Consider the following 24931-nt stretch of genomic DNA (forward strand, 5'->3'; position numbering starts at 1 on the left):
AACAGATAAAGTGGGTGCCATCCTGTTTATATAATTCCATTAAAGCAGGAGTTCTCAGATTTTACCTTCCCCCTAAGGAAAGTAAAGAGGGAGGGCAAGGCAGACAGCATTGTCGAGCTGCCGCCCACCATTGGGGCTGCCGAACGGCCTAATTCTCATCTCCAGCTCATGAGGCGTTTCATGGGTGAGTTTAGTAACAGCTTCTAAACTTAGTCTATATGATTTTATAGCATTGATACATGCTGAGACTTGGAGGGGAATAGAAGCATTTAATTAGTAGATATTTCATGGCTTGATGAACTTAGGACTTTGGATAGAAACTCAAACTTCATTTCTCTCCCTAGGTTATTAAACAGGAGGCTACTTCTTGGTTGTTAAATTGGGTTTATAAAGTTAACTTTACAGTTCAAAAATGTGATTTTGATTATGAAGCAAACTGCTCTCATACTGTTGCTTCAGTTCAATGTTTTGGAAGCAGTGTAATCATTTCCATTTTTAGTTTTTATTGTGACATAAAATATATAGCATAAAATTCTTATTTTATCTCCTTTTGAGTGTACAGTTCAGTAACATTAGTACATTACCGTTTTCGTGAGTCTTCACCACTGTCTCTAGACACTATCATCCCAAACTGACATTCTCTACCCATTGAAAGCAAACACGCTATTCCCTCCAGTCCCTGGTAACTACTATTGTACTTTGTTTGTTTGTTTTAGATACAGGGTCTTGTCCTGTTGCCCAGGCTGGAGTGCAGTGGCATGATCATGGCTCACTGCAGCCTCAAACTCCTGGGCCCAAGCATCCTCCCGTCTCAACCTCCCAAGTAACTAGGACTATAGGTGCATATCACTACTTCTGGCTAATTTAAAAAAAAAAAAACAAAAACCTTTTGTAGAGATAGGATCTTGCGATGTTGTTCAGTCTGGTCATGAACTACTGGCCTTATGTGATCCTCCCACCTTGGCCCCCCAAAGTGCTGGGATTACAGGCATGAGCTACCACACCTAGCGACTGTTCTACTTCCTTTATGAACTTGACTACTGTGGGTATCTCACATGATTGAAAGCATGCTGTATTTGTTCTTTTGTATCTGGCTTATTTCATCTAGCATACTGTCTTCAGGATTCATCTGGATCATGTTATGTTTCAGAATTGCTTTCCTTTTTAAGGCGGAATCATATATAATCATATGTGTACACCATATTTTGCTTATCTGTTCATTTATTAATGGATTGTTATTGTTTCCACCTTGTGGTTATTATGAGTAAGTGCTATGAACACTGATGTACAGGTTATGTTTGCATTTCTTCTGCTTTCAGTTCTTTTGGGTATATCTTAGAAGTGAAATTGCTGGATCATAAAATAATTCTGTGTTTAATATTTTGAGGAACTGCCTGTCAACAGTAGCTATACCATTTTGGTTTCTACCATCAATGCATAAGGGTTCCATTTCTCCACATCCTTCCCAACACTTTTTTGATAATAGTCATCCTAATGGGTATAAAGTGGTATCTTGTTGTGCATCTCACTAATGAAAACAGTTTTTGCATATTTTGCATTCGTTTATATTTGAAATTATTGTTTTAAATTTGTGAGCTACATATGAGCAATGTAGAGAAATATTTCTCTTTAAGAAATGGTTACTGGCCAGGTACAATGGCTCACACCTGTAACCCCAGCATTTTGGGAGGCCAAGTTGAGAGGATCACTTGAGGCTGGGAATTTGAAGCTGCAGTGAGTTATGGTTATGCCAGTGCACTCCAGCCTGGGAACAGAGAGAGACCCTGTCTCAAAAAAAAAAAAGAAAGAAATGGTTAACCTATTCACCCAAGCTTCTTCCAGTTAACCCAACTATTTGAGAGGATTATATAGCATTTTATTTTCTTTGTTTTTTGAAGTGTTTACCGCAATGTTAAAATTTTTGAGAAGCAGAATCTCTCATAGGTAAATGTGTAATAAAATATATGGTCTGGGTTAGGATATGCATGGGTTTGTTATTAAAAGAATTCATATCTGCATTTTTCAAAAACCAGTAACATTGAAAATTGGTAAAGGCCATCAGTCTAAGTGTTTCAGAAGTTAGATGTTGACTTAAGAGGTCCTTACTCTCCTCATTAAATGTTTCTAGGTAGACAGTCTTTGTTTCCTTGCATTTCTAAATAAAAGAAGACAGACTAGAAGGCAGAATTTTAGCTCCCAGAAGTATATAATATGTCCTATTCTCATAAATAGAGGATTTCATACTTACCGTCAGGTCAGGGTGTGTGATTAGACAGCAGAACAAAATATTTTTAAATTGAGATTTGTGGGGAGCTTAGGGTCTTCTGTTTGCCTCATTTTTTACAGAAAAAAATACTAATATATATTTATTACAGATTTGTAAAATCATAATTGATTCTTAAAACCAAGGTGATTTTGATATGAGTACTGTTTTGAGAGTTTGAACATAAAGGGAGGGGATAAGGTGCGAGTTGTATTAAAAAACTGTTATGAGGCTATTTTGTTTTTTTTCTTAATCAATATGGTGTTGTAACAGTTTGTACGTGACAGTACTTGATTTCTGGTGAGCTGCGTGTAAGTTTGGCATCTCCTGTATTACTCAAAGCAGCAGATCTAGGAGTCAGTTACTCCAGTTCACTAGTGATGAGCTGAGCAAACTCAGTTAGGTTTAGAGCACCCAGTTGCTGCTAGATGACGTAACTTTAATGGTAAACTCCCTGCCCATACATATTCTTGTTTAGAAATCCTTGGCATGTATTGATATCTTTAATAAGATTTTTTTCTACAAAGCATCTGTTTAGACTGTTAATAAAACCAAACAATGAATAAAAATCGTGTAGTGATTCTTGTAAAAAGTACACATGTCTTGCCTATGGGGTTTAGTGTAAAGGGCACCATTTGTTGTTATGTGTTCCCTTTGATTCTGGTTCAGAATTGACATCACTGACAACTCTGAATAGTATTAAGCAATTTTATGTGTCCTAAGAAAGCTAGGACAGTTGATAATTAATAGAAAGCTAGTCTTCTGCTTTCAGTTCTGACACTGTGCCTTCATGCCCATAGTGTGCAGTCACCTATTGGATCTCTAAAAATTGCCACTAAAATGGTTATTAGTAAAACAGGAAGACCTATATCTGGGATTTAGTCCGTGGTCTAAATTAACATGTCTCTCTCTTTCTCATCTAGAACAACTCTACTCATGGTGATTACATGCAGAACAACGAGAGCAGTTTAATAGAGCGAGCCCCAATACCTCAGGATGGACTTACCCTGGCACCTCACAGAGCTCAGCGAGAAGGTAGTATGCTCTATTTTTTGTAAGCATCAGAGGATTACAGGGTACTCTGTACACTGATTAACTGTAAACTTTTTACTCTCCTTTTGGAAGTAGAGAGTCCTGCTGGTCCTAGGCTTCACTCAAGAGCCAGTCCTCCGAATTCTGCCATCCTCACGCTGGGTGCCTCTGCACCACAACCCTGCTTTTTGCAGCATGCACCCACTCGTTCTGCTCCGTAGTCCCTTGTCTTGACTGGATCTTAAACCTGGTTGCATGCTTCTGAAGGCCAGAGAGCTCCCAGAATATTTAGTGTAGTGCTTTATTCCTAGAATTGAGCTCAGTGTCTACTGAAAAAGTAACTTTTTATCCAAGTTCTATGTAAGAGTAAATAAGTTACTTATAAGTCTATTCTTCCTGCAAGAGTGCAGTTTTTAAGAGGGCTGGAATGAGAGCATGGAAGGACATTGCTATCTGAAAAGGAATGAATTCAGATATTCTTTTCTCTTTGTATTTGGGGAGCCATTAACCTGTGTTGGGAGAGAAACTGAAATGGAAAATGTAGTCTGCCATCTGGGCTTTAAAAGAGCCAAGGATATATGATAAGCTTCACACTCAGTTATAACAATTTTAAATATATGTCATTATGTCTCCTTTTTTTCCAGTAATAATCTTGTTTCTGTAATACATTTTTCCTCACAAAGGAAAAATAGGTCTGAATGTTTAATGTTGAACTTAAGTGTTTATATAATGACCACTTCTATTCAAGACTATCACAGTACTCCTATCTTTCCAGCTAAACTACTTTAATCATAGACTGCTTCAGCTAAGCTCATTGAACATATGAATAACCTAAAGTGGAGTTGGTTTTACAGTGAAGGTCCTTTTTTTATAATAAAAATATTTTAGAAGAACATAGAGAGTATCTCAAAATGCTAACAATTGACTGGGTATGGTAACTCACACCTGTAATCCCAGCACTTTGGGAGGCCGAGGCGGGCAGATCACCTGAGGTCAGGAGTTCAAGACCAGCTTGGCCAACATGGTCTACTTGGGAGGCTGAGATAGGAGAATTGCCTGAACCCTGGAGACAGGTTGCAGTGAGCCGAGATCATGCCACTGTATTCCAGCTGGGGCAACAAAGAGCAAAACTCTATCTCAGAAAAAAAAAATGCTAACAATTAACTGTAAAGGTGGTACTGTAGATGATTTTTCTTATACTCCTACTTAAAAAGTTTGTGTAGTACATGCTTTTTAGTTTAAGTTTGTGAGGGTTGGGGGCACTTTCATTGTGGCGATTCCTCACCACCTACTCTTGTCTTCTCTTACCATGATTCCCATAGGTAGCACCAGACAGAACTTGAAATTGTCGCCGAAGCTATATTCCCATACCCTGTAATGTCATAGTGGCTTTTTCTGCTAAGTGAAACTGGGTTCTGACCAAACAACCCGAGATCCCCTTTCCTTGAGCCCAGTGATTTGCAGAACTACAGCTGCTTTATTTCTGAATATAAGATTAGTTCAGAAGATTTTTATTTAAGTAATTTAATGTAACAGCTTTTGGAAACGGCTTACCCTCTCATCCCCACTTTGGCTTTCATACTGTTGCACAGTTCTGAGGAGTTATAGGTTCTTGCCTGGCTTTTTGAGATTTTCCTTTCTTTCTGGCCCACAAAGGGGAAATTGGCCCACAAGCAGGTGACCAAACCCTATATATTTGGAAAGTTGATAAAAAATACTGGTAACGTTATCTCTTTTGTTTATTATAAATGTCTCTTCCCCTGTGTATTTCTGTGTCTTATGTTTCATGCCTTCTCATTGCCCACCTTCTGTGGGCTTTTAACAGTCTTACTCTTCCTCTATGCTTTTGTCACTTTGTGTATTCCACTTTGTCTATTTTATCTTCTTCCTCTAAAGCAAAATAAATGAATGCCCCTTTTCTCCTCCATCTCCAGCTCTCCTGAATCCAACAGTGCACCCCCCATTCTGCTGAGTTACTTTCCTAACCTCTTCCCTGCAACCGTTAACATAGTCATTATCAGCCTTTGATATCACCTCCCTCATTATCCTGAAAGTATGGTTTCTTCTGTTTATACCCTGAGCAGCAGTCTCTTTAAATCCTTGTAGTACACTTAGTAGATTGGCTCTTTTGAAATTGATTTATTTCCTAAGGTGGAACTTTTACTAAAGGGGTTGCAAAATGGATAGTTGGGGAATTTAAACATTTGCTTACTTCATGAATAAACTGTTTATCTAGTTCAATTCAGGGTGTTTTGGAGTTTAATATAATTTATATTTACTATTTTATCCTTGTAATAAATTGTGAAAAAATTTCGCCACAATGAACTTTATTATAATGTTCAATTTTTATTTACCGTTATATGATATTGAGGATTACATTTGAGAAGAGTGATTTTAAAATTTCCAATTAGAAATTTTTATCAGCTTGGTATTTGAGTCATTTTTTTTAAAAATTAGATATAAAACTAGATATTTTCTAGTTTATACCTACTATGTATAAATAATTGAATGAGCCATATTTAGTTGATCTTAAAATACCATATTTGTGATCATGTGAATAACCATTTGGAAGATTATCATTTGGAAAAATATCTTAATTGCAGGTACCTTTTATTTTTATCCTTAAAATCTTTGGTGTTAGCAGAGTGTTTGAAATTACTTAAATACTCAGCATGTTATATGGGTATAGAAAAAAATTATTTCATGGGCAGGGGCACACTGCTATGCTTCTGGTTTTTAATTTTTTTTTATTTTTTAATTTCATGATTTAAGGCCAGTCAAGCTTAATTGTTAAGCACTTTTCAACTTTTAGGGTTACTTTAGGTAACTGACATGTGTCTGTAGTCCTTGTAGCGCAAGTCAGCATGTGTTTTTTTCTTTCAGCCGTACACATTGAGAAGATAATGTTGAAAGGAGTCCAGAGAAAAAGAGCTGACAAATACTGGGAGTACACTTTCAAAGTAAGCCATTTCCCCCTACAAAAGATACCTCACATGCTATGCTCAATGATCTTTGGAAAAGCTTGTGGCAGGTTTGCTAATTTAAGGGGAAAGGCATTTATGTTTGTTTTAATTAAGAGAATGTACTGTTTTTCATCACATACTACTGCATGGTTTACCAAGCTTTTTTGAAGTTGCAGCACATTAAAATAACCCTGGCTATTTTATTAAAAAGAAATAAAAGCCTTAGATTTAGGGACACAATTAAGATGTAAGAGATACCTTTAAAAAAATAAAAGTAAGGCTTTCGTGCCATTGTTTTTTAAATCAAGATCACAGGCATTGTCTTTCTGGCATTGTTTTCCTGGCATTTTCCTCCTCCTCTTTGTTCTCTGACATTCTTATCCACACTTCGTTGCCCTGTCTTCTTACCCGTGATTGCTTTTGTTGCCTGTCCTTCCCACAGCTGGGATTAGCTATAGAGCCCAGCTCCGATTCTATGCTCCCAGACAAGTCTTTCCATGTCTCCTTTTTGCCCGTCAGCTGTAATGGGGACTCCTTGTCCACATCTTCCTTACTTCTACCTGCTTGGGCTACAGCTCTTTCTCCTCAGTTTGGATGGCACACACCCTGAAGCCAGGTGGAACCACACCACGTTTTTGTCCATCCTCACTCCAGTTCCCCTCCAAAGGCATTGCTTGCTAAGTTTTGGCTGTACCTCTCTTAAGGAGTTATTTTTGACCCTCCACCAGAATGTTTTCTCCTTCATTCATGGTATATACCTTTCACAGATCTGTCCAGTAGATATTCTCATGGAGAGCAGGAATCTTCATCCTCAATCCTCAACCATCCCACCATGTCAGACTTGCTTGTTGAATGAATTCAGAACTCCAGCTTTGCTTTGAGGGAGAAAGATCCTCAGTTTGCAGGATTTCAGCCCTTATATCCTGGTGTCTTATCATGGCATGCATCTCACTCTTTGCTCTCCATGCTGGGTCAGGCTGGCCCCTTTTGCTGTTAGAGCTCACAGCCTGCCGTCCTGAAGGCTCTACTGTCCTCTCACCTGAAATACCCTTCCCTGATCCCCCTAGACCGAGAACAGGCCACTTGGGCTCTAAAGCTCCTTCCTCAGAGATCCTTCTTGACACCCCAGCTCATATGCATCTCCCCGTTCTTGTACCATGCCCTGTGTGGTTTCTTCAAAGCACTGATCACTGATGGAAATTCTTATATATTCTCTTGCTTTGATCTGTCTCCTGCACTAGCTTGTGAACTCAGTCAGCAGAGACTTAACTGTCTTGTCCATTTCTGCATCTCCTAAAAGAGTCAGAGCAGTGCCCTATTCAAGTAGCTGCTCAGCAAACATTTGAATACTTAAAAATCACTTAAGAAATGTGCCAGTTATTAAAGATATTAATTTTAAAGTTGTAGATAAAATGTCATATGTATCTTTAAGTATCTGATTATTTATAAGTTGATAAGGCCTAGATAGTAGCATAGTGCAAATATTTATTTAGCTCAAATAATTATAGGGTAGAAATTATTAGGGGGCCACAATTGAGTCCACTGGATAAAAAGCATCGATGAGGTAGCGGGTGGGGTAGCACAACGGATGTCAGTTCTGACTCTTGCCCTTACTTAGGGTCACACCTCAGTAACCTAACCTGTTTGAACTTAAGTTTCTCTATCTCAAAATGGAAGTAATCATTGCGTCTTAATAGAATTTTAAAGATTGAGATAAAGATGAAATCTCTTCATTAATCACAAATTCCATAAAAATACGAAATGGTACTGCCAAAGAAGGCAGTAAACTCTAGTTATTTCTCTTAAGGGTGTATATTTAATAAGTTTCAGGACATAGAATTTTTATCTTTTGAATGGCAAAGATCTGTACTGTCACAGTGTCATTTTAGAGTTCTGTAAGTTCATAGAAAATAACATATATCCCCTTTCTGAAAAATTATTAAACATAGTCACATTTTCAGATAGCTTTTAAAAAGTGCCATTTTGAAAGAGTTATTAGAACTTTTTTGAGTAGCATATGTCAATGTGCAGATAATTTTACTAATTTTGAAATTATGACAATGCCAGATTAACTTTTTATTTCTAATTGTTAATCTTAGTAAAATTTAAGTACGGCCCTTTGTTTTTGCACATGGCTTTTTCTAGCCGGTTCCTGCCTAAGGAATAACCATATAACATGTGTGTTTTTTTTAAATCAGGTAAATTGGTCTGATCTTTCAGTCACAACAGTAACAAAAACCCACCAAGAACTACAGGAATTTCTACTGAAGGTAAAAGTATAGATTTTGTTGTTAAAATGATTTTTATATAATATACAGAATCCAGAAACCTCAACATCAAAAAAACACCAGGAAAATGAAAACATAGAGATAAATGTTGGCTCAGAACTCTAAATGAACATTAGCTGTAGACAATGTCATGTTATTCTAAACATGTTTTCTTACCTGACATTCCAACATAAAGAAATGATGAAGGAATTTCTACATTAAAAAAAAAAAAAAGTGGAGGCCGGGTGTGGTGGCACACACCTGTGATCCCAGCACTTTGGGAGGCCAAGGCGGGAGGTTTGTTTAAGTCCAGGAGTTCAAGACCAGCCTGGGCAACATAGTGACACCTTATCTCTATTTGAGAAAAAAGAAAGGAACCCGATTCCTAGTTCCCTGCAGAGGTGTGCATCATTGGTGGCTGTTTGCAAAGGGACTTCTTAGTAGAGAATGCGTCTGCTGGACCAGATGAGGCTTGCTTCTGCTTGGTGGGAGTTCTCAGACTTCACAACTGTTCAGCTGTACACTTCCCTGAAATATTTCTCCCATTTCTTCCTTCTTTGAGTTCCAGCTCCTCCCCACCTCATCCCTCATGTGATAGAATCTCCAAACTACTACTGATAATAAGAAGGTAGTAGAAACATCTTCTACAGACCTGCCAGAGGTGAAAGGTATCTTAGATCATTTGGTTCAAACCATCACCTGTTTCTTTTATATTAATCTGATTTTATTGAAAAGTGTGAATAGGTAGAAATAAATATCAAAAGGAGAGAATAGGTATAAATGATTGATAAATTATTCTCAATAAGCAAATGTTTTAAAATTTAGTAGGGAGATAAAGCAGAAAGTTTAGAAACAAAACATTCCCAACTCAGTTACTAAGTTTTGGGTATAAGTGGTTATTAAACATATAACATAAGACATTTTGAGGCTAGTGCTGGTTTTAGGTTGTCTGCTTGTCACTATAAGTATATTCTTTTCAGATCATTCTTAAACCTATGAGAGACTTATTTTATTCATCACCTTGTAGAGCTTTGAACACCACACTAGATGCTGGTTCTTTGAGGAAGACTGTCGAAGAGTTAATTCCACTGGGTTTCTTGTTAGTCCCTCTGAATGAAGTAGAACCAGGAATAACTTGAATAGTTCCATTTTCCTGTGGTTTATTATAAAGTAGCCTCTCTCAGTTAAGGGCTGAGGACTCCTCCCACTCATTAGTGACCTGCGTGTGGTAAAGATGGGGGATGAGTTTTACTCATTTCCAGATGCCAGAGGCCACTGCTTGTGACATGTCAGCTCTGGACACCTTGGTGAGGGAAATGGTGTGGGTCTGTGAGCTTCTGTCTGCTGGGCTCAGTCACACTAACAGTCGTGAGGGTGCCAGGGAACAGTGGCTCGGGCCCGGGCAGGCTCCATCTGCCAGGCAGTGTACCCCATTGGAGAAAATGAGTGTCTGGATGGCATTCTAGGTACAGAGGAGGCTAAGCAGGGCTGCCCTGCCCTATCTCCACACACTCTTACAGTCTCTAATGAATTCTAACTTTCAATAGGATAAATTTGTCAAAATTTAGACAGGTGATCTCAAACAGGCTTCATTTACATTAAGGAGCAGCATGTTTTTATTTCCCTTCTTTCTTCTGCTGTCCTTCCTGCAACAGAATTGTGGAGGAGTTGCAGGAGTACAGAGCTGAAGCCAAAAAGCCTTGAAATGGGGGGTCCAGACTGAGTGACTTGGTGCCAGTGTGCGTGTGGGGTCCTGCTTCCCTGTCCCTCATGCTGAGAGAGCACGCAGCTGACCCCCAGCTGGGGCCTAGTGTGTGGAGTCTGCCTTCTACTGGCTTGCCCTCCAGAAGCTTCAATTGTTTGTGCCTTGACAGATTTCATTTCTTCAGTCACCCATTTTTTTCTAAAAGCTTAGGTGCTTTAAAATAAATACAACTCCAAATAAGTAATTCAGTCTTCAGAGTCATAGCAATTAATGATCCCCTGCTTAGCCAGTATTTGAATATAATGTTTTTCTCAAATAGTATAAATGCCTCTCAGTGACATGAAATAATCTGCAACATTGTGTACTTCTGGAAACGTACTGCATATTGTGTGATATACCCTTCCAAGTTTACCGTATTCTTTTTCCCCTTTTGCTTTCCTTTTAACATCAACTACAAAAGTTAAGGAGCAGCGGGCACAGTGGCTCATGCCTGTAATCCCAGCACTCTGGGAGGCTGAGGCAGGTGGATCACCTGAGGACAGTAGTTCAAGACCAGCCTGACCAACATGGTGAAACCCTGTTTCTACTACAAATTAGCCAGGTGTGGTGGCAAGTGCCTGTAATCCCAGCTACTCAGGAGGCTGAGGCAGGAGAATCACTTGAACTGAGATGGCACCATTGCACTCCAGCCTGGGTGACAAGAGCAAGAATCAGTCTCAAAAAAAAAAGTTCAGGAGCAAAATACGTCCTTTTGACAATGTGTACATATGAACACGCTTTTTCCTCTGTAGACTCTATTGACCTGTACTTCTAGCTTGCTGTAGTGTGGAAATGTGATTTGGAGGGCAGTCTTTCAAGTCCTTTTTTCCCATACAAATAGCAGCCTCTGTCCTCTCCATTCTGGCCCTCTTTGGCTGTTTTTGTGGGGTTTTTTTGTCTTTTCTTTTGAGATAGAGTCCCCAGACTGGAGTGTAGTGACTCGCTGGTTCAAGTTGTTCTCATGCCTTAGCCTCCCAGGTAGCTGGGATTACAGGTGTGTACCACCATACCCAGCTAATCTTGTATTTTTAGTAGGCAGGGTTTTGCCTAGGCCGGTCTTGAACTCCTGAGCTCAAGCATTCCACTCACCTTGGCGCCTCCCAGTGTGCTGGGGTTATAGGCATGAGCCATCATGCCTGGCTCACTGTTTTGTTTTTTTTTAGTAATTGCAGATGGCATTTCTCATGATCAGAATGTCTATTCTCTGCAGCCAGGGTTTTTGTTTCTTCCTTCACTGCAGTATTGAGGGTTCCTGAAACAGTGCCTGGGGCACAGTAGGAATTTAAAAGCTTGCTGAATGAATGAATGAACCAGGTTTGCCACAAACATTACATTCTCAGTTGGTCTCAGTGTATTTAGAGAGCAGCTTTTGTAATAGCTCAATACGAAAATCTTTCATTCTTCTGAGCTTGTTCTGAAACTGAGCTGGAGCTCTGGAGGTAGGAGGCTGGGTGTGCTAGAACTAGGATTGAAAGGTGAGAAAATCTAAAACATGTGACCAGAATATAAAAGACATGATTTAAAGCTGTGTGTATATATGTATGTGTATATATATATATACATTAGCAAATGAGCCTTTCTTTAGGACTGCAAATAGGCCCTGGAAATTGAAGATAAAAACCACTTGAAAATAAATCAGTTTGCACATATTGTTGACTATATACCTGCAGTCTGCCCAGGAATGTGAACAATGTCACTGAATTGTGAATATTTATATACTGTTGCCTTCCGTATTGAGTAGAACCATCAGGGATTTGGTGGTTGAAATGAGAGTTCTTCACTGACACAGGTTTTCTTTGGCTGTGTACAGATATTCAGTATAAATTGTATTTAAAATGGGTAGTATGATGTATGTGTGGTGTTGTAAGTCTATTAAAATGCTAATATCAAAATATAAATATTGAAATGAGTAATTTCTTTGGAAAATAGAGCCGGGTGTAATGGCTCACGCCTGTAATCCTAGCATTTTAGGAGGCCAAGGCTGGTGAATCACCTCAGGTCCGGAGTTCAAGATCAGCCTAACCAACATGGTGAAACCCTGTTCTCTACTAAAAATACAAAAAAATTTGCCAGGCATGGTGGTGCACCCCTCCAAGCTACTCAGGAGGCTGAGGCAGGAGAATCACATGAACCCAGGAGGCAGAGGTTACACTGAGCTGAGACCACGCCACTGCACTCCACCCTGAGTAACAGAGCAAAACTCTTAACTATTCAAAAAAAAAGAAAAGGAAGGAAAATGGGTAGATTCAGATCTCGTTTCTCCTGTTGCTGGTCAGAGGGCATGATTTCCACAGTGAATGTGTAGAATGCTGACAGAGCCTTTCATCTGACCAGAAGGGACTTCATTCTGACAGAGCATCTTGATCCTGCCGTCTGCTATGTCCACAGTGAGGAGTGCTTTATGCTGTCTACTAAATTGCTCATTTCTGAATTGACTTAGAAGACTCACTCTTCTTTTCTCTCTCTCTCTCTTTTTTTTTTTTTTTTTGCGTAGTCTCACTCTGTCGCCAAGGCTGGAGTGCAATGGCATAATCTTGGCTCATTGCAGCCTCTGCCTCCCGGGTTCAAGCCATTTTTCTGCCTCAGCCTCCTGAGTAGCTAGGATTATAGGTGCATGCCACCACACCCGGCTTATTTTTATATTTGTAGTAGAGATGAGGTTTTGCTGTGATGGTCAGGCTGGTCTCACACTCCTGACCTCATGATCCACCCACCTCGGCCTCCCAAAATGCTGGGATTACAGGTGTGAGCCACCATGCCCAGCTTGAAGATACTTACTTTTCAAAAGAAAATTTGCTTTGGTCTTCTCAAAGCTCAATATGTAAATCAACCATTTGTATAGATTTTTTATTTCTGTGGCTTCTCAGATACTGTTAATGATTCTACTCTGAATTGTAGTGAAAGTGCCAGGAGCAGCATAGATTAGTTAAAACTGAATTCTTCAAAGACTTGGAAAGTTGGTTTATGAATAATCAGTTTACTAGGAATTTTTCAAAGTAAACTGGTTAAATTTTGTTTTAAATTGAAAACTTTTCTTGGCCAAGTGTTGGGTTTTTTTTTCATGGTTTCTAGCACATTGCTCTGAGGGCACCTCAAACACTTGAGGCACTTCCAGTGTGTGCTTTTTATATAAATGAGTAATATTGAGGGTTCTCACCTGTCTCTCATATTCTGTTCTTTATTTGCTGCATAGCACTGCTGGTCTGACATTGCCTGAAAGTAAAACGTAAAACAGGAGGCTCAAAAGTGAGAAGTACAAAGGCAGAGATAACACTCCTTGGAATACTATTCCAGGGTAAAAATAGTACTAGCTACTCAGAACAGCATCTTCAGCTTAACTCAAGAGCCTTAGTATGGGCGTCACTGTGGCATGTGGAGCCAGAGTGTGAGGTCCATGGAGGCATCCTCGTGCCGCAGGAACGTGTTGAATGCTGTGGGTTGCCCTGCACCTTGGGGAGCCCTGAGGTGATCAGGAGCTGATCAGGAGCCATTATGAGAAGATGGTGCATTTCCTAGTAGGAAAGGTCTATGCTGCTTCAGTATGGGGTCAGGTGTTGTGGAGATTTGGAAAACAAACTACTTTGGGGATAATAATAAGCAGGAGGCATTAATCTTCATTTTATGCATCTGACTTGTAACATATTTACCAGTAAATGAGAAACTTAACATTGGATATTGTGGTTTTTCTTTTCTAGCTTCCAAAGGAACTGTCTTCAGAGACTTTTGACAAGACCATTTTAAGAGCCCTGAATCAGGGTTCCTTGAAAAGGGAAGAACGGCGACATCCTGACCTGGAGCCCATCCTAAGGTAATGATTTACCCGACGCCTGTCACAGCAGTGTACAGACAGGACAAAGGGCTGCTCCAAATGGGGTCTTCAGGTGAAGGATCACAGAGATCCTTTCTCTGGCATACTTTATAAAATGAACATGTTATCCTTGTGCTATTTTGGTCTAGGCTCATAGTAAAAGATACCAAACTAGTTTCATCATTGTACTCTTCAGTTCTCTCCTATCATAAAATTTAGTTATTTCTGAAATATGCAGACATTGAATAAAGCCTCTTATATTTTTCATAAAATACTTTTGAAAGAGGCCTGTGTCCAAGAGTTCCACTTTGGAGAGGTGTTTTGTTTGTTTAAAGTTATCAAGTGCCTGGGCTGGTGGGTGGGAGAGTGAAAGGCAGCCCTGCTTCCCAGTACCTGCTCTTCATGGCCATTGTTCTCTTGGAGCCATGGTCCTGCCAGATGTCAAGGTTTTGCCTTCATGAGGTTGATGGGCTCTTGGGAAAGACAGGCATAGGTGAGATGATCTTAGATTAATTCTTAGAGCCTCCCATGTGCTCACAGAGGAAGAAGTTGAAGATGCAGGCAAGGCATGTCACTGGTGGCACAAGGGCCCTGTGGAGGCGCGGGATGAGTGTGGATGTAGGGAAATGTGTTTGTTTTGTGATGGGAAGTTGAGGCATCTTTTGCCCAATTAATGGCTTATATTTTCTCTTAAGAGGTTTTGCTTAAGAATGGGTAGATTAAGGGTGTGAGATCACATGCTTGAGAATACAGTGGATGTAAAATGGTTGTGTGGAGATCTGGAGAACAATCTGATGAAGAAAAGTGAGCTGGGCAAGGTGTGGAGTCCATTTGAGATTAAAGATCAATAAATTATCATGGTATTGATCTGTCCTGTTGTGTGAATTATTTTTTAACTCTTTCCCAGCAGCTCAGGTCCAAGTGTCAGGAAGGCAGGTGGGTTGTATTTGTCCTGGATGGGGCTTTCTTGGATGTGACAAGAAGAAAATGAAACAAGGGAATTTGGGGTAAAATGTTCTGTTTTTAACAAATGATGGACAGTTATTAGAGCTAAGCTGGACTAGGAAGTGAAAATAGGTGAGTCTGATAGAGGGGAATGAACTGTTCTTGGAAAACAGGTGCCATGGGAGTAATTGGGTAATTCAGCAGCCGGTATCTCGTTGGGATGGGAGCGGAGGCATCTGGGTAAGTGGATCTGGAGGTGACAGTGGAGGTCAGCGTATGGTTTTGGCAGTTGTGGCACTCATCTCTCTGAGGGCTTCCCTGTAGAAGGGAGATAAATTCAGGAATAATGGCCAAGGAAACATGCTGTTTTACTGGAAACTTGCAGTTATTAGTAAGTACATTACATAAAAGCAGTGCTGGAGCCTATATGCCTTGGGGTCAGGGCTTAAGTAAGACAGCTTATCATCTGCCTTCTAAACCTGGGGTGGCCCAGTTTGGGAAGCCGACTTCCCAAGGGAGATCAGAGGTGTGTGTCATTGACTGCTACAGCCCCATCCTGAGTAGAGAATTGGGACCAGTCAGTATTCTCGGGATGGGCAGGGCTGAAAAGAAGGGGATGAGTGTTTGCTCCCCAGCAGAGACAAGCAGAAATCTGGGAGGGGGAGAATATTATCATTGTATGACAAGATCCAGGGTGTGTGACAGTGGAAGTGAAAGGCAGGATAGGAATTGGAGGCAGTCACTGGGGAAAAGACAGCCAAACAAAGAGCCTAGTGTCAGTTGGGACATCTCTGCAGACACCCAGTGGTCATGTGTCAGGTGGGGCACCTCTGCAGACACCCATATGGCCATGTAGGCCCCCTTTTTGACAGAAGATTTGGAGTAGAAGAGACAGGCCAGGACCAAAACTGAATTTAAGCATGGAAGAGTGACCTAAGGTTGGTGGGTGACATAGAGCAGGTCCAGTTGACTCAGAGCAGATGAGTGGCAGGGTCAAGGGAGTGCAGGTGCATACATGCCAGGAGGCTGCGGGGAGAGGAGCACCTTCCACCTGAGTGGCAGTGGGCACAACTGGAGCGCAACAGCTGGCCAGATTGTGTTAGAAATAAGGAGATACAGGCTGCATGCACAGAGTCTGGCATATTTGGGGACTCTCAGAGGGAACAGGGAAATGTTTAGAGAAAGGGAGAGGGCCGGCTGTGGTAACTCATGCCCGTAATCCCAGCATTTTGGGAGACTGAGGCTGGAAGATCATTTGAGGCCAAAAGTTTAGACCAGCCTGGGCATCATAATGAGACTCTGTCTCTACAAAAAAAATCTTAAAAATTAGCCAGAAAAATCTTAAAAATCTGGCACTGGTAGGTCCAGCTACTTGGGAGGCCGAGACCAGAGGATCACATCACTTGAGCCCAGGAGTTTGAGGCTGTAAACAACTGTGATAGTGACACTGTGCTCCATGCTGGATGACAGAGCCAGACCCTGTCTTAAAAAAAAACCGTGATGCCTGTGTATTCTAGGAGATATGCTGAAGTATGTGGTTCAAGGCTTAGTAATACCATTGACTGCATTCTTTGTGTGACTGTCATATTTCAAAAGTCATTGCTGGCTCCTGTTTTTTTCCCTGTCCCTTCTGACCAGTTATGTTCTAAAGCCATTCAGTGAGGCACAGCAAGGTAAACATCAGCATCAGGATGGGAGGATGTGCCCTGATGGACTGGAGAAGGGGACCTGTATGGGGTGAGGATGCTGTTTCCTCTTGGGCAATGGTGGTGGGAGGCCTGGCCCATGTCACAGAGCTCAAAGGGTGGAGAAGCCAGATGTGTGGAGTGATGGCCCAACTGGCCATTGAAGCCTAGGCGGGTACCTGTCCAGGGTTTGAAAGAGAGTAGCAGCCACAGAGGAGAGAGCTTTCTACAGGGGATTGAAACAGCTACATAAATATATTCAGGACAGTGAGAACCAGGTTTCTTTCTTTTGGAAAAGGGAGTTCCTTAGAGTGTCTGATTGGAATTGAAGTCATTGGTGTGAATTCATGATATCCAGTATATGCAGATATAGAAATGGATATGGGTGCATATATGTAATACACATTTCCTAGCTCTGTTCATTGAAAGGGTCTGGAAGTAGCAACATCCCAGTAGCAGGGGCATACCTGTGCCCAGATCCTCACTTCTGTATGTGATTCTCCTCTAAAAAGAACAAGAGCTTCTTGAAGTTTTGAAAAGCTGATTTCAGGGCTGGGGCAGGAAAAGTATAAGATGAGCCTGTGTGCCAGAAAACCTGGTGTCCTCAAAGAATGATGCAGTTTTATCAGAAGGACACAGAGCCAGCTTGACGGGGCTTCAGTGGTCAAATCTGAGGTAAATAGAACATCAGGACAAATACAGAACATTGCATAAAACAGGAAACTGTCAGTCCATGTTGAAATAAATAAGTGAATAAATTGAAAATTTGAGGAATAGGATATTTACCATTAGCATCAAAGTCCTTTACCAGAATAATGCCTGTTAATCATAAAGGGGGAGAAAGTAACTTTAGAGTGGAGAAGCCTTGAAGTGCGCCATTGTAATCAGCTGAAGTGAATGTATCCGTGGTGGGCAGTCAGCATCTCCATCTCCTCCAGGAGACAGGCTGCAGCAGAAGCACATAACCCGACTCTTTTGTTCTTGCCAGGAATCTAATTGCAGGGAAGCCCCAGACAAACCTCCATGGAAAGCATTCCACAGTATAGCTGGCCTGTCCTCTTAGGTGTGACAGCTGAGTGTGGCACCAGATGCTGAGGAGCTTTGATATGAAAAGGACATTTTGGGGTCAGTTGACAAAACTTAAATGGGATCTGAGGAATAGAAGATAAAAATTGGTTAGTGTTAATCTCCTGATACTGATGGTAGGAGATCATAGGAAATACTGATTGATACCTTCCCAGGAGTTGGCCATTACATCAGGTATTTATGTTTTAGCAAAAAATTCTTTGTACTGTATTTATAAGTTTGAGATTTTCAGAAGGAAAAAATTAACTATTTCCAGAAGGAGCCATTTTCAAAAAATAGCTCTCAGCTAAGACCCCAGTTAAAAAGTAAGTGGCTGGGCACAGTGGTTCATGACTGTAGTCACAGCACTTTGGGAAGCCAAGACGGGAGAATTGCTTAAGGCCAGCAGCCTGGGCAATGTGAAACCCCATCTCCACAACCAAAATTTTAAAAATTAGCCAGATGTAGTGGTGTACACCTGTAGGCCCAGCTACTTCAGAGGCTGCAGTGGGAGGATCACTTGAGGCCGAAGTGAGCTGTGATTGCACCACTGAACTCCAGCCTGGGCAATAGAGTATCTCTTTAAAAAAAAAAAAGGCAGGTTCAGTGTCTCACGCCTGTAATCCCAGCACCTTGTGAGGCCAATGGGGGCGAATCACCTGAGGTCAGGAGTTCGAGACCAGCCTAGTCAACGTGGGAAAACCCTGACTCTACTAAAAATACAAAAATTAGCCGGGTGTGGTAGCAGGCGCCTGTAATCTCAGCTACTTGGGAGGCTAAGGCAGGAGAATCTCTTGAGCCCAGGAGGCGGAGGTTGCAGTGAGCTGAGATCGTGCCATTGCACTCCAGCCTGGACAACAAGAGCAAGACTTCATCTCAAAAGAAAAAATAGTGTATGGGTGACTCCTTAAGGCTTTTAGGATTCTCTTCAGCAGTGATCATACTTGGCCTCTTGTGCATGTCTGTATCTGTGTGTTTTCTAAACATTTTTACTGTAAAGATGTTATTAAAGCTAATTGTAAAGAATGCAGAGGTGTGTACTGTGAAAATTTCCTAATTTCCCATTCTCCAAATTTAGTAGCTAAAGTAGCCCAACTTTTCCAAAATTTTCTGTACATGTACATGCCCTTAGATTTATGTATATATGTTTCCTTTACTGTCCAAATGGAAGTATTTTATATGTATTAATACTTTCCTGCCATTTACTTCTTTAAATGTATTGGGACATGGTAACACATCTGTATATGTATAAAGATGGCTGCTTTGATTCCTTTTTAGCTGAACCATAATTAAATTAATCAACATATATTATGTCCATTTTAGTTGTTTCTAAATATTTTTAAACTACAGTGTCCAGGTATATGATTATTTAATTTTTTACTTTTTATTTTTATTAATTTTTTTTTGAGATAGGACCTCGCTCTGTTGCCCAAGCTTATCTCAAACTCCTAGGCTCAAGCAGTCGTCTCCAGGAGGTATATGTTCTTAACACATATGGGTACATGTTTATCTGTAAGATCAATTTATAGAAATATTGTAATTGGTCAAAAGTTACATGTATTTTTAATATGTAATATTTTCTAATTATTTCTAAAAAGGTAGCAGCACTTTATATCCTCTGACACCTCATACTTGTATCTCCCACCTAAGCAGACACAAAACATTCTCAATTACTCTTCTTTGCTCATCTCAGAAAGAAAGACAGTCTGATTTCAGTTTGTGTTTGAGTGGCGTTAGCCGACTCCCTGTGAATGGCCTTTTCAGTCCTTTCTACGCATTATTGGTGTCACTGATTAGAAGAGTTAGTTGTTAAATAAAGGAAAGAGCCCTGCTTGCAATTACTTCTTGACCATACAGGTGTTTTAAATTTTTATGTAGTCAGATTTATTGATCTGTTCTCTTGTGGTTTCAGGGTTTTGTGTCAGGCCTAGAAAGACCTTTTCAAAGATATGTTTGAAAACATGTTTCAAAAAATATTTCTTAAAATGTGTTTTCTTCTAATACTTCCTTTAAAAAAAAATCTTGGATTCATTTGTAATTGATTTTTATGTAAGGAGTATGTTAGGGATTCGTATCTTTTCCCAAATGGCTAGCCTTTGGCCTCAACACCATTAATAGGATGTCAGGACTCTTCCTTCTCAGTTTGTGGATTTTAAATTAGTAGGTCATTATTTGTGTCTCAAAAGTGTAGTAATTATAAAAGAGGGAAGAAAGGAAACAGAAATAGGATATAAGTTTATAGGTGATAACAGAGTGGTTGGGACAGGACGCACTGCATTTAGTCTCAAATATGCTGTAGGTTAGGAAAATGAAAATAATGGCATGAGGTGTGCATTTGTGGTTGGAAGATTTCTATCATGTCAAAATGTAATCTTGTTCTTCCTATTTATCAAGTAGTTTGTGGCCACTTTGATTTTTTTAATACCGGTGTAATTGCCATCTTATATGAATGAGCCTTGACTTTAGTTTGTATACTGACTTAGTCCCCTGCCTTTATCTCATTTGTGGTTTAAATGTAATACTCAGTGTTCCTGTAGTGATGTCTACATAGTATTTGGAGTTATATCTGGGCTGTCCCTTGGGACTCAGGCCTTGAGTTGAAGGTCTGCCTGTGCTTTTGATCAATTGGTTTCTAACATGACTGGGTTCCACCACTGCCTTTGGATTTTAGTGTCAGCGTTATGTAATATGTTCAGACCTGGAAATCCAGATTTGCTCCTGAATTCAGATCTCAGTTCTTTCCTCTCTTCATTTCACCAATGTCTTCTTATTGATTGTTTACTTCCACACTGGAATACCAAGAAGCAATTTTGCATAATATACAAGGCAACTTTGGCCCATAAGAGTCATCTTCTGGTATGTTAATTATTTTACAGTTAATCTGAATGATAGATCAAAAACCTTTGGGGGGAGAAATTAAGAATTAAAATTTAAAATGAGCATCAAAAGTGTTCAAAATAATTTGTATGTTGAGGGCCTAACTAATGGGTAGGGTGACAGTTTATGTACACTATTTGATTCTCGTAACCTAGAGAAATTGGAAGGTGAAAGGCTAACTAGCTTGTTTAGGGTGCTTTAGCTTATAAGTGGTTGAACTGGTATTCAAATCCAAAGTAAACTTACTGGTAGATTCTGCTCTAATTGTATGCCCAAGACCCCTTTTACAGGTACCACTGTCAGAAAGACCTCCAGCTGGAGTCTTTTAATTACATTAATAAAATATGGGGAAAGCTGGGTTTCAGAGATAACTTGGACTCATGGCATAGTACACATTCAACATGAATCATCAGTCAGCGGTGCCTTAGGTTGTATGATACATGATAACTACATAATTGACTGTTCCATATTTTCCAAGACTCTTAGCATCCCAGACTTCCCAACCTCCCACTTTGAGAGTGTGGAAAGGTACTTTAATATTAAGTACAACCAAAGGCTGGGTACAGTGGCCCATGCCTGTAATCCCAGCACTTTGGGAGGCCAGGGTGGGCGGCTCATCTGAGGTCAGGAGACACCAGTCTGACCAACATGGTGAAACCCCGCCTCTACTAAAAAATATGAAATTAGCTGGGTGTGGTGGTGCATGCCTGTAATCCCAGCTACTCTAGAGGCTGAGACAGGAGAAATCGCTTGAACCCAGGGAGGCGGAGGTTGCAGTGAACTGAGATTGTGCCATTGCACTCTAGCCTGGGCAATAGGAGCAAAACTCTTATCTCAAAAAAATAAAAAATGAAAGTACAGCCAAATAAGGAGAAGACACCTGTGAAGAAGAGTAAAGAAATTGCAGGGTTTTTTGTTTTTGTTTTTGTTTTTTTTTTGTTTTAGCAGAAGGGTGGCTATTGGACCACTTGGACAGAGGCTGAAATAATACATTTTTGGGCCAGAATTGAAACCTTACCATTAGATTATACAATATTAAAAATTCACCTATTTAGTTGCTTCTTCCAAATGAGTTTTATTAAATTTTACTGACTTCTTCCTATAGGAAATACATTAGAAAATAATCTTTTCTATAGGAAAAATATTTTCCCATACCTGAATTAAATTGCCACTCAAGTCTGCCTTGTAATTGAAACCGAGCTTCTCATGGATACATTATTTGAAATTAACAAATCTCTTTTCTTTTTTATGTACAGGCAGCTATTTTCAAGTTCATCACAAGCTTTTCTACAGAGTCAGAAAGTACACAGCTTCTTTCAGTCCATATCGTCAGACTCCCTACACAGTCTCAGTAAGCATCCTCTGTCCTTCTGTGGAAATATTTTTTTCTTTGTTGGATTTTGTTGCTTTACCATGTCATTTGTGTAGGTTTGTCATTTTAGTTAAGGCTAAGGAATAGTGACATGCAATTATTTGTCATTTTTAATGAATTTTACATGGCAGTTGTAAACGAAGTCATGTATAAAAGCTAATAGAGCAGACTGATTCCAAGGTAAGGTCTGAGTCTCTCTAGACTTTAGGGTGTGGCCAGTCCTTCATTTCTTTGGCAGAACTGTTCCCTTACCGGCTGGAGACCTTATAGTGCCACATGCTGGTGTATGATCTTGTCTGCCTTCCTCCTCTCACCTGTTCCCAGTTGACCTTTCCAGCCAACTGATCAGGCAGAAAACATTAGCCTTATTCTTCTCACTCTGCTTCTCCGTTTTCAGTCATGGAAAGGACAACCCATGCTAGACAAAGAATGTCTTCCTTTATGTCCCTTCCTTACCATCCCTTCGTTTACAGTTAGGCCTTTCTTTCATGCAGGGACTGTCAAAGGAAACCCTTACTCTTTTCTGAGCTTCTAGTTTCCTACTCTAATCTATCCCTGGATTATCACAAGGATAAGTGTGTTAAATTCCTGCTCGGTCTGAAATTCAGGCCCCACTGTGACCTCCCGGTAGCTTCCCTGTGCTCTGTCTCCCAGCACACCCAGCCATTCCCTGCCTGGTGTCTTTGCACGTTTGTACCCTTACTTAAACACTCATCCTTTTGTTATAGCCCATTGAAATCACACCTGTTTTAAGACCCAGCTGAAGCATCACCTCTTCCATGAAGCTTTGCGAGTTTTTCTTATGTTCTGTATGTTGAATTTTGTCCTCGTGCACCAGCTTTCACCACTGTCTATCTTTTAATTTTGTACATATCTCCCTCAGCCTGCCTTTTACAAATATTTCGTCAGGAACATTGGTCTGTCCTTTAGCAGAATTTCTGCTAAACTCCAGGCATAGCTACTATGGCAAGGAACATTTTTCTTCTTTAAAACTGTCCCTCTGCTTTCAGCAGTCATATTTTCCTGTATTTAAAGGGGAAAGAAAAACACGTATTTTCTCAATTTGAGGTGGGAGAAAGAGGTGAAAGAATAGTATGATTGCCTGTTACACGGGCTAACCTTGAAAGTTTCTCTAATTAAGTGTGTTACATGCTAACGTAATTATCAGTCAGAATTAAAAATGTGACTCTTTATGACTAGTTGACCAAGACAAGATGCACAACTTGATGGTTAAATTTATGTCTGAATGGTAGCAACAGCATTTATTAAAGAGAATCCTGATCATTCTGGAGCTATGTAGATTTAACCATCAGTGATTTCTCTCTGAGCCAAATGTAAGTGCCTTTTATTGAACATTTATCAGTAGCATCTGTTTAATTTCAAAAAGGCATTGAATTGAAGCACAAAGTTAAACTTTTAGTTTAGATGAACAGGCTGCTCAGGAAAACTCACCCAACTGAGGAGTATGTATATAAATAATAAACTCATCTTGAGGGCATGGCAGCATTTAAATTACATGAGCAGTGCTAAAGAGGTTGGTAGATTTTGTTGTAAAATCTACCAGATTGTAAAATTAAAACACTGTATGAAAGTACAGCACTTGAGATTGTGGGAAATCTCTTCAGCCTAATGTTCATGCATATCTGAGTTGTTTCACCAGTGAATATACTGTTGTAAAGGTTTATTGCATACACTGTTGGGTTTTGCTTTGTTTTTATTTTATTTTTTGAAAATTTGTTAGCTTTACCTTTTTATTCCCTGGGACAGAGAGCATCACTCCATATCCTGACAACTGGCACCTGAGAAAAACAGTGCTAAAGTCCTGATGAGTTAAGATGTTGAACCCTGGAGTCCGGGCCTATATTTTATGGGGAAGTAATCCAAAATGTGTTGCTTGGGCCAGTGCTGGTCCATAAATTGCTTCTTACTGGCCTGTAATACGAGAACAGAAATTGAGGGCAAACACTGAGAGATTAGCAATTTGACATTGCCACAACATTATTTTACTGTATTTTACAAAAATAACAATCCACAACAAACTAAAGATTAAAAAAATAAAAACTCTTTACCATACCACAGATGTTTGAGAAGCATCTTTCTACTTTATTTCTTCATTTTGCTCACGAGCACACTGGGGCTGACAGATAGGAAATGACTTGCCCAGGTCATTCGCCCTTCAGGGCACAGCTGGCTCCTTGATCAGGGTTCCTACTCACAGTCCAGTGCTTTGGGCTGTGTCTTCTTGCATTCTCATTAGTAACCATATTTTCTTCACCATTTACCCTCTGTTCGTTTTCCTTGGGTTAAAAAAAACAATAATTATATTTGTTTTCTTTATTTTAATTTTTCTAAAAAGTTAATAGTATTGAATACTTCCTGCAGATACCTTACAATCCTCTCTGAAGACTTCTAAGATAATAGAACACTTAAAAGAAGACAGCTCTGAAGCTTCAAGTCAAGAAGAAGGTAAACGTAGATTCACTAGCGTAAATTATTCTGCCTGCTGCTAGCTCATGGATAGAACAGATTAGGGAGTGGAGAAACTGACAAATAGGAATTGGAATGTGACAAAGGTTGCATTACAAATAAGTGGAGAGAATAGACTGTTCAGTAAATGCTGTTAGACAACTGACTTTCCATATGAAAAATTACGTAGAATTATATTCCTAATTACATCATGCAGAAGACAGTCAAGTGAGTAACAGCTTATATGTAAAATGTAAAATTTAAACTTTTAAATGTTAATTTGGGAGGAGAAGCCTTTTTTGAACAAAGTTAGAGCATGACCACAGTAGAGATCTTACTAGAGCTTCCATATGACAAAAGGAACCACACACCTGGGAGATGATGTTTGCAGGATATTTATAGGTAAGACTATATCCAGACTATGGAAGGATCTTCCTGAAAAGT

At 39.9% G+C, this 24931-nt stretch overlaps 1 protein-coding gene across 6 annotated transcripts in view; it reads left to right on the forward strand.

Annotated features, from left to right (window-relative positions):
- Positions 1 to 24931, forward strand: part of ZCCHC2 (zinc finger CCHC-type containing 2) — a 75666-nt gene that overhangs the window by 13911 nt on the left and 36824 nt on the right. For 5 of the 6 annotated variants that reach the window (XR_013525939.1, XR_013525940.1, XR_013525941.1 and 2 more), the window contains exons 2-7: positions 3187 to 3298; positions 6179 to 6255; positions 8457 to 8528; positions 13965 to 14077; positions 21906 to 22000; positions 24404 to 24487. Coding sequence is in view for 2 of the 6 variants with exons in the window: in XM_008979921.3 (XP_008978169.2) it covers positions 3187 to 3298; positions 6179 to 6255; positions 8457 to 8528; positions 13965 to 14077; positions 21906 to 22000; positions 24404 to 24487 (553 nt within the window). In the remaining 4 variants the exon portion in view is untranslated. The remainder of the gene's footprint in view (positions 1 to 3186; positions 3299 to 6178; positions 6256 to 8456; positions 8529 to 13964; positions 14078 to 21905; positions 22001 to 24403; positions 24488 to 24931) is intronic. The other variant, XM_017963529.4, reaches the window with a different exon arrangement.

The sequence above is a fragment of the Callithrix jacchus genome, chromosome 13 (genome assembly GCF_049354715.1).
Source record: "Callithrix jacchus isolate 240 chromosome 13, calJac240_pri, whole genome shotgun sequence".
NCBI classification, from domain to species: Eukaryota; Metazoa; Chordata; class Mammalia; order Primates; family Cebidae; genus Callithrix; species Callithrix jacchus.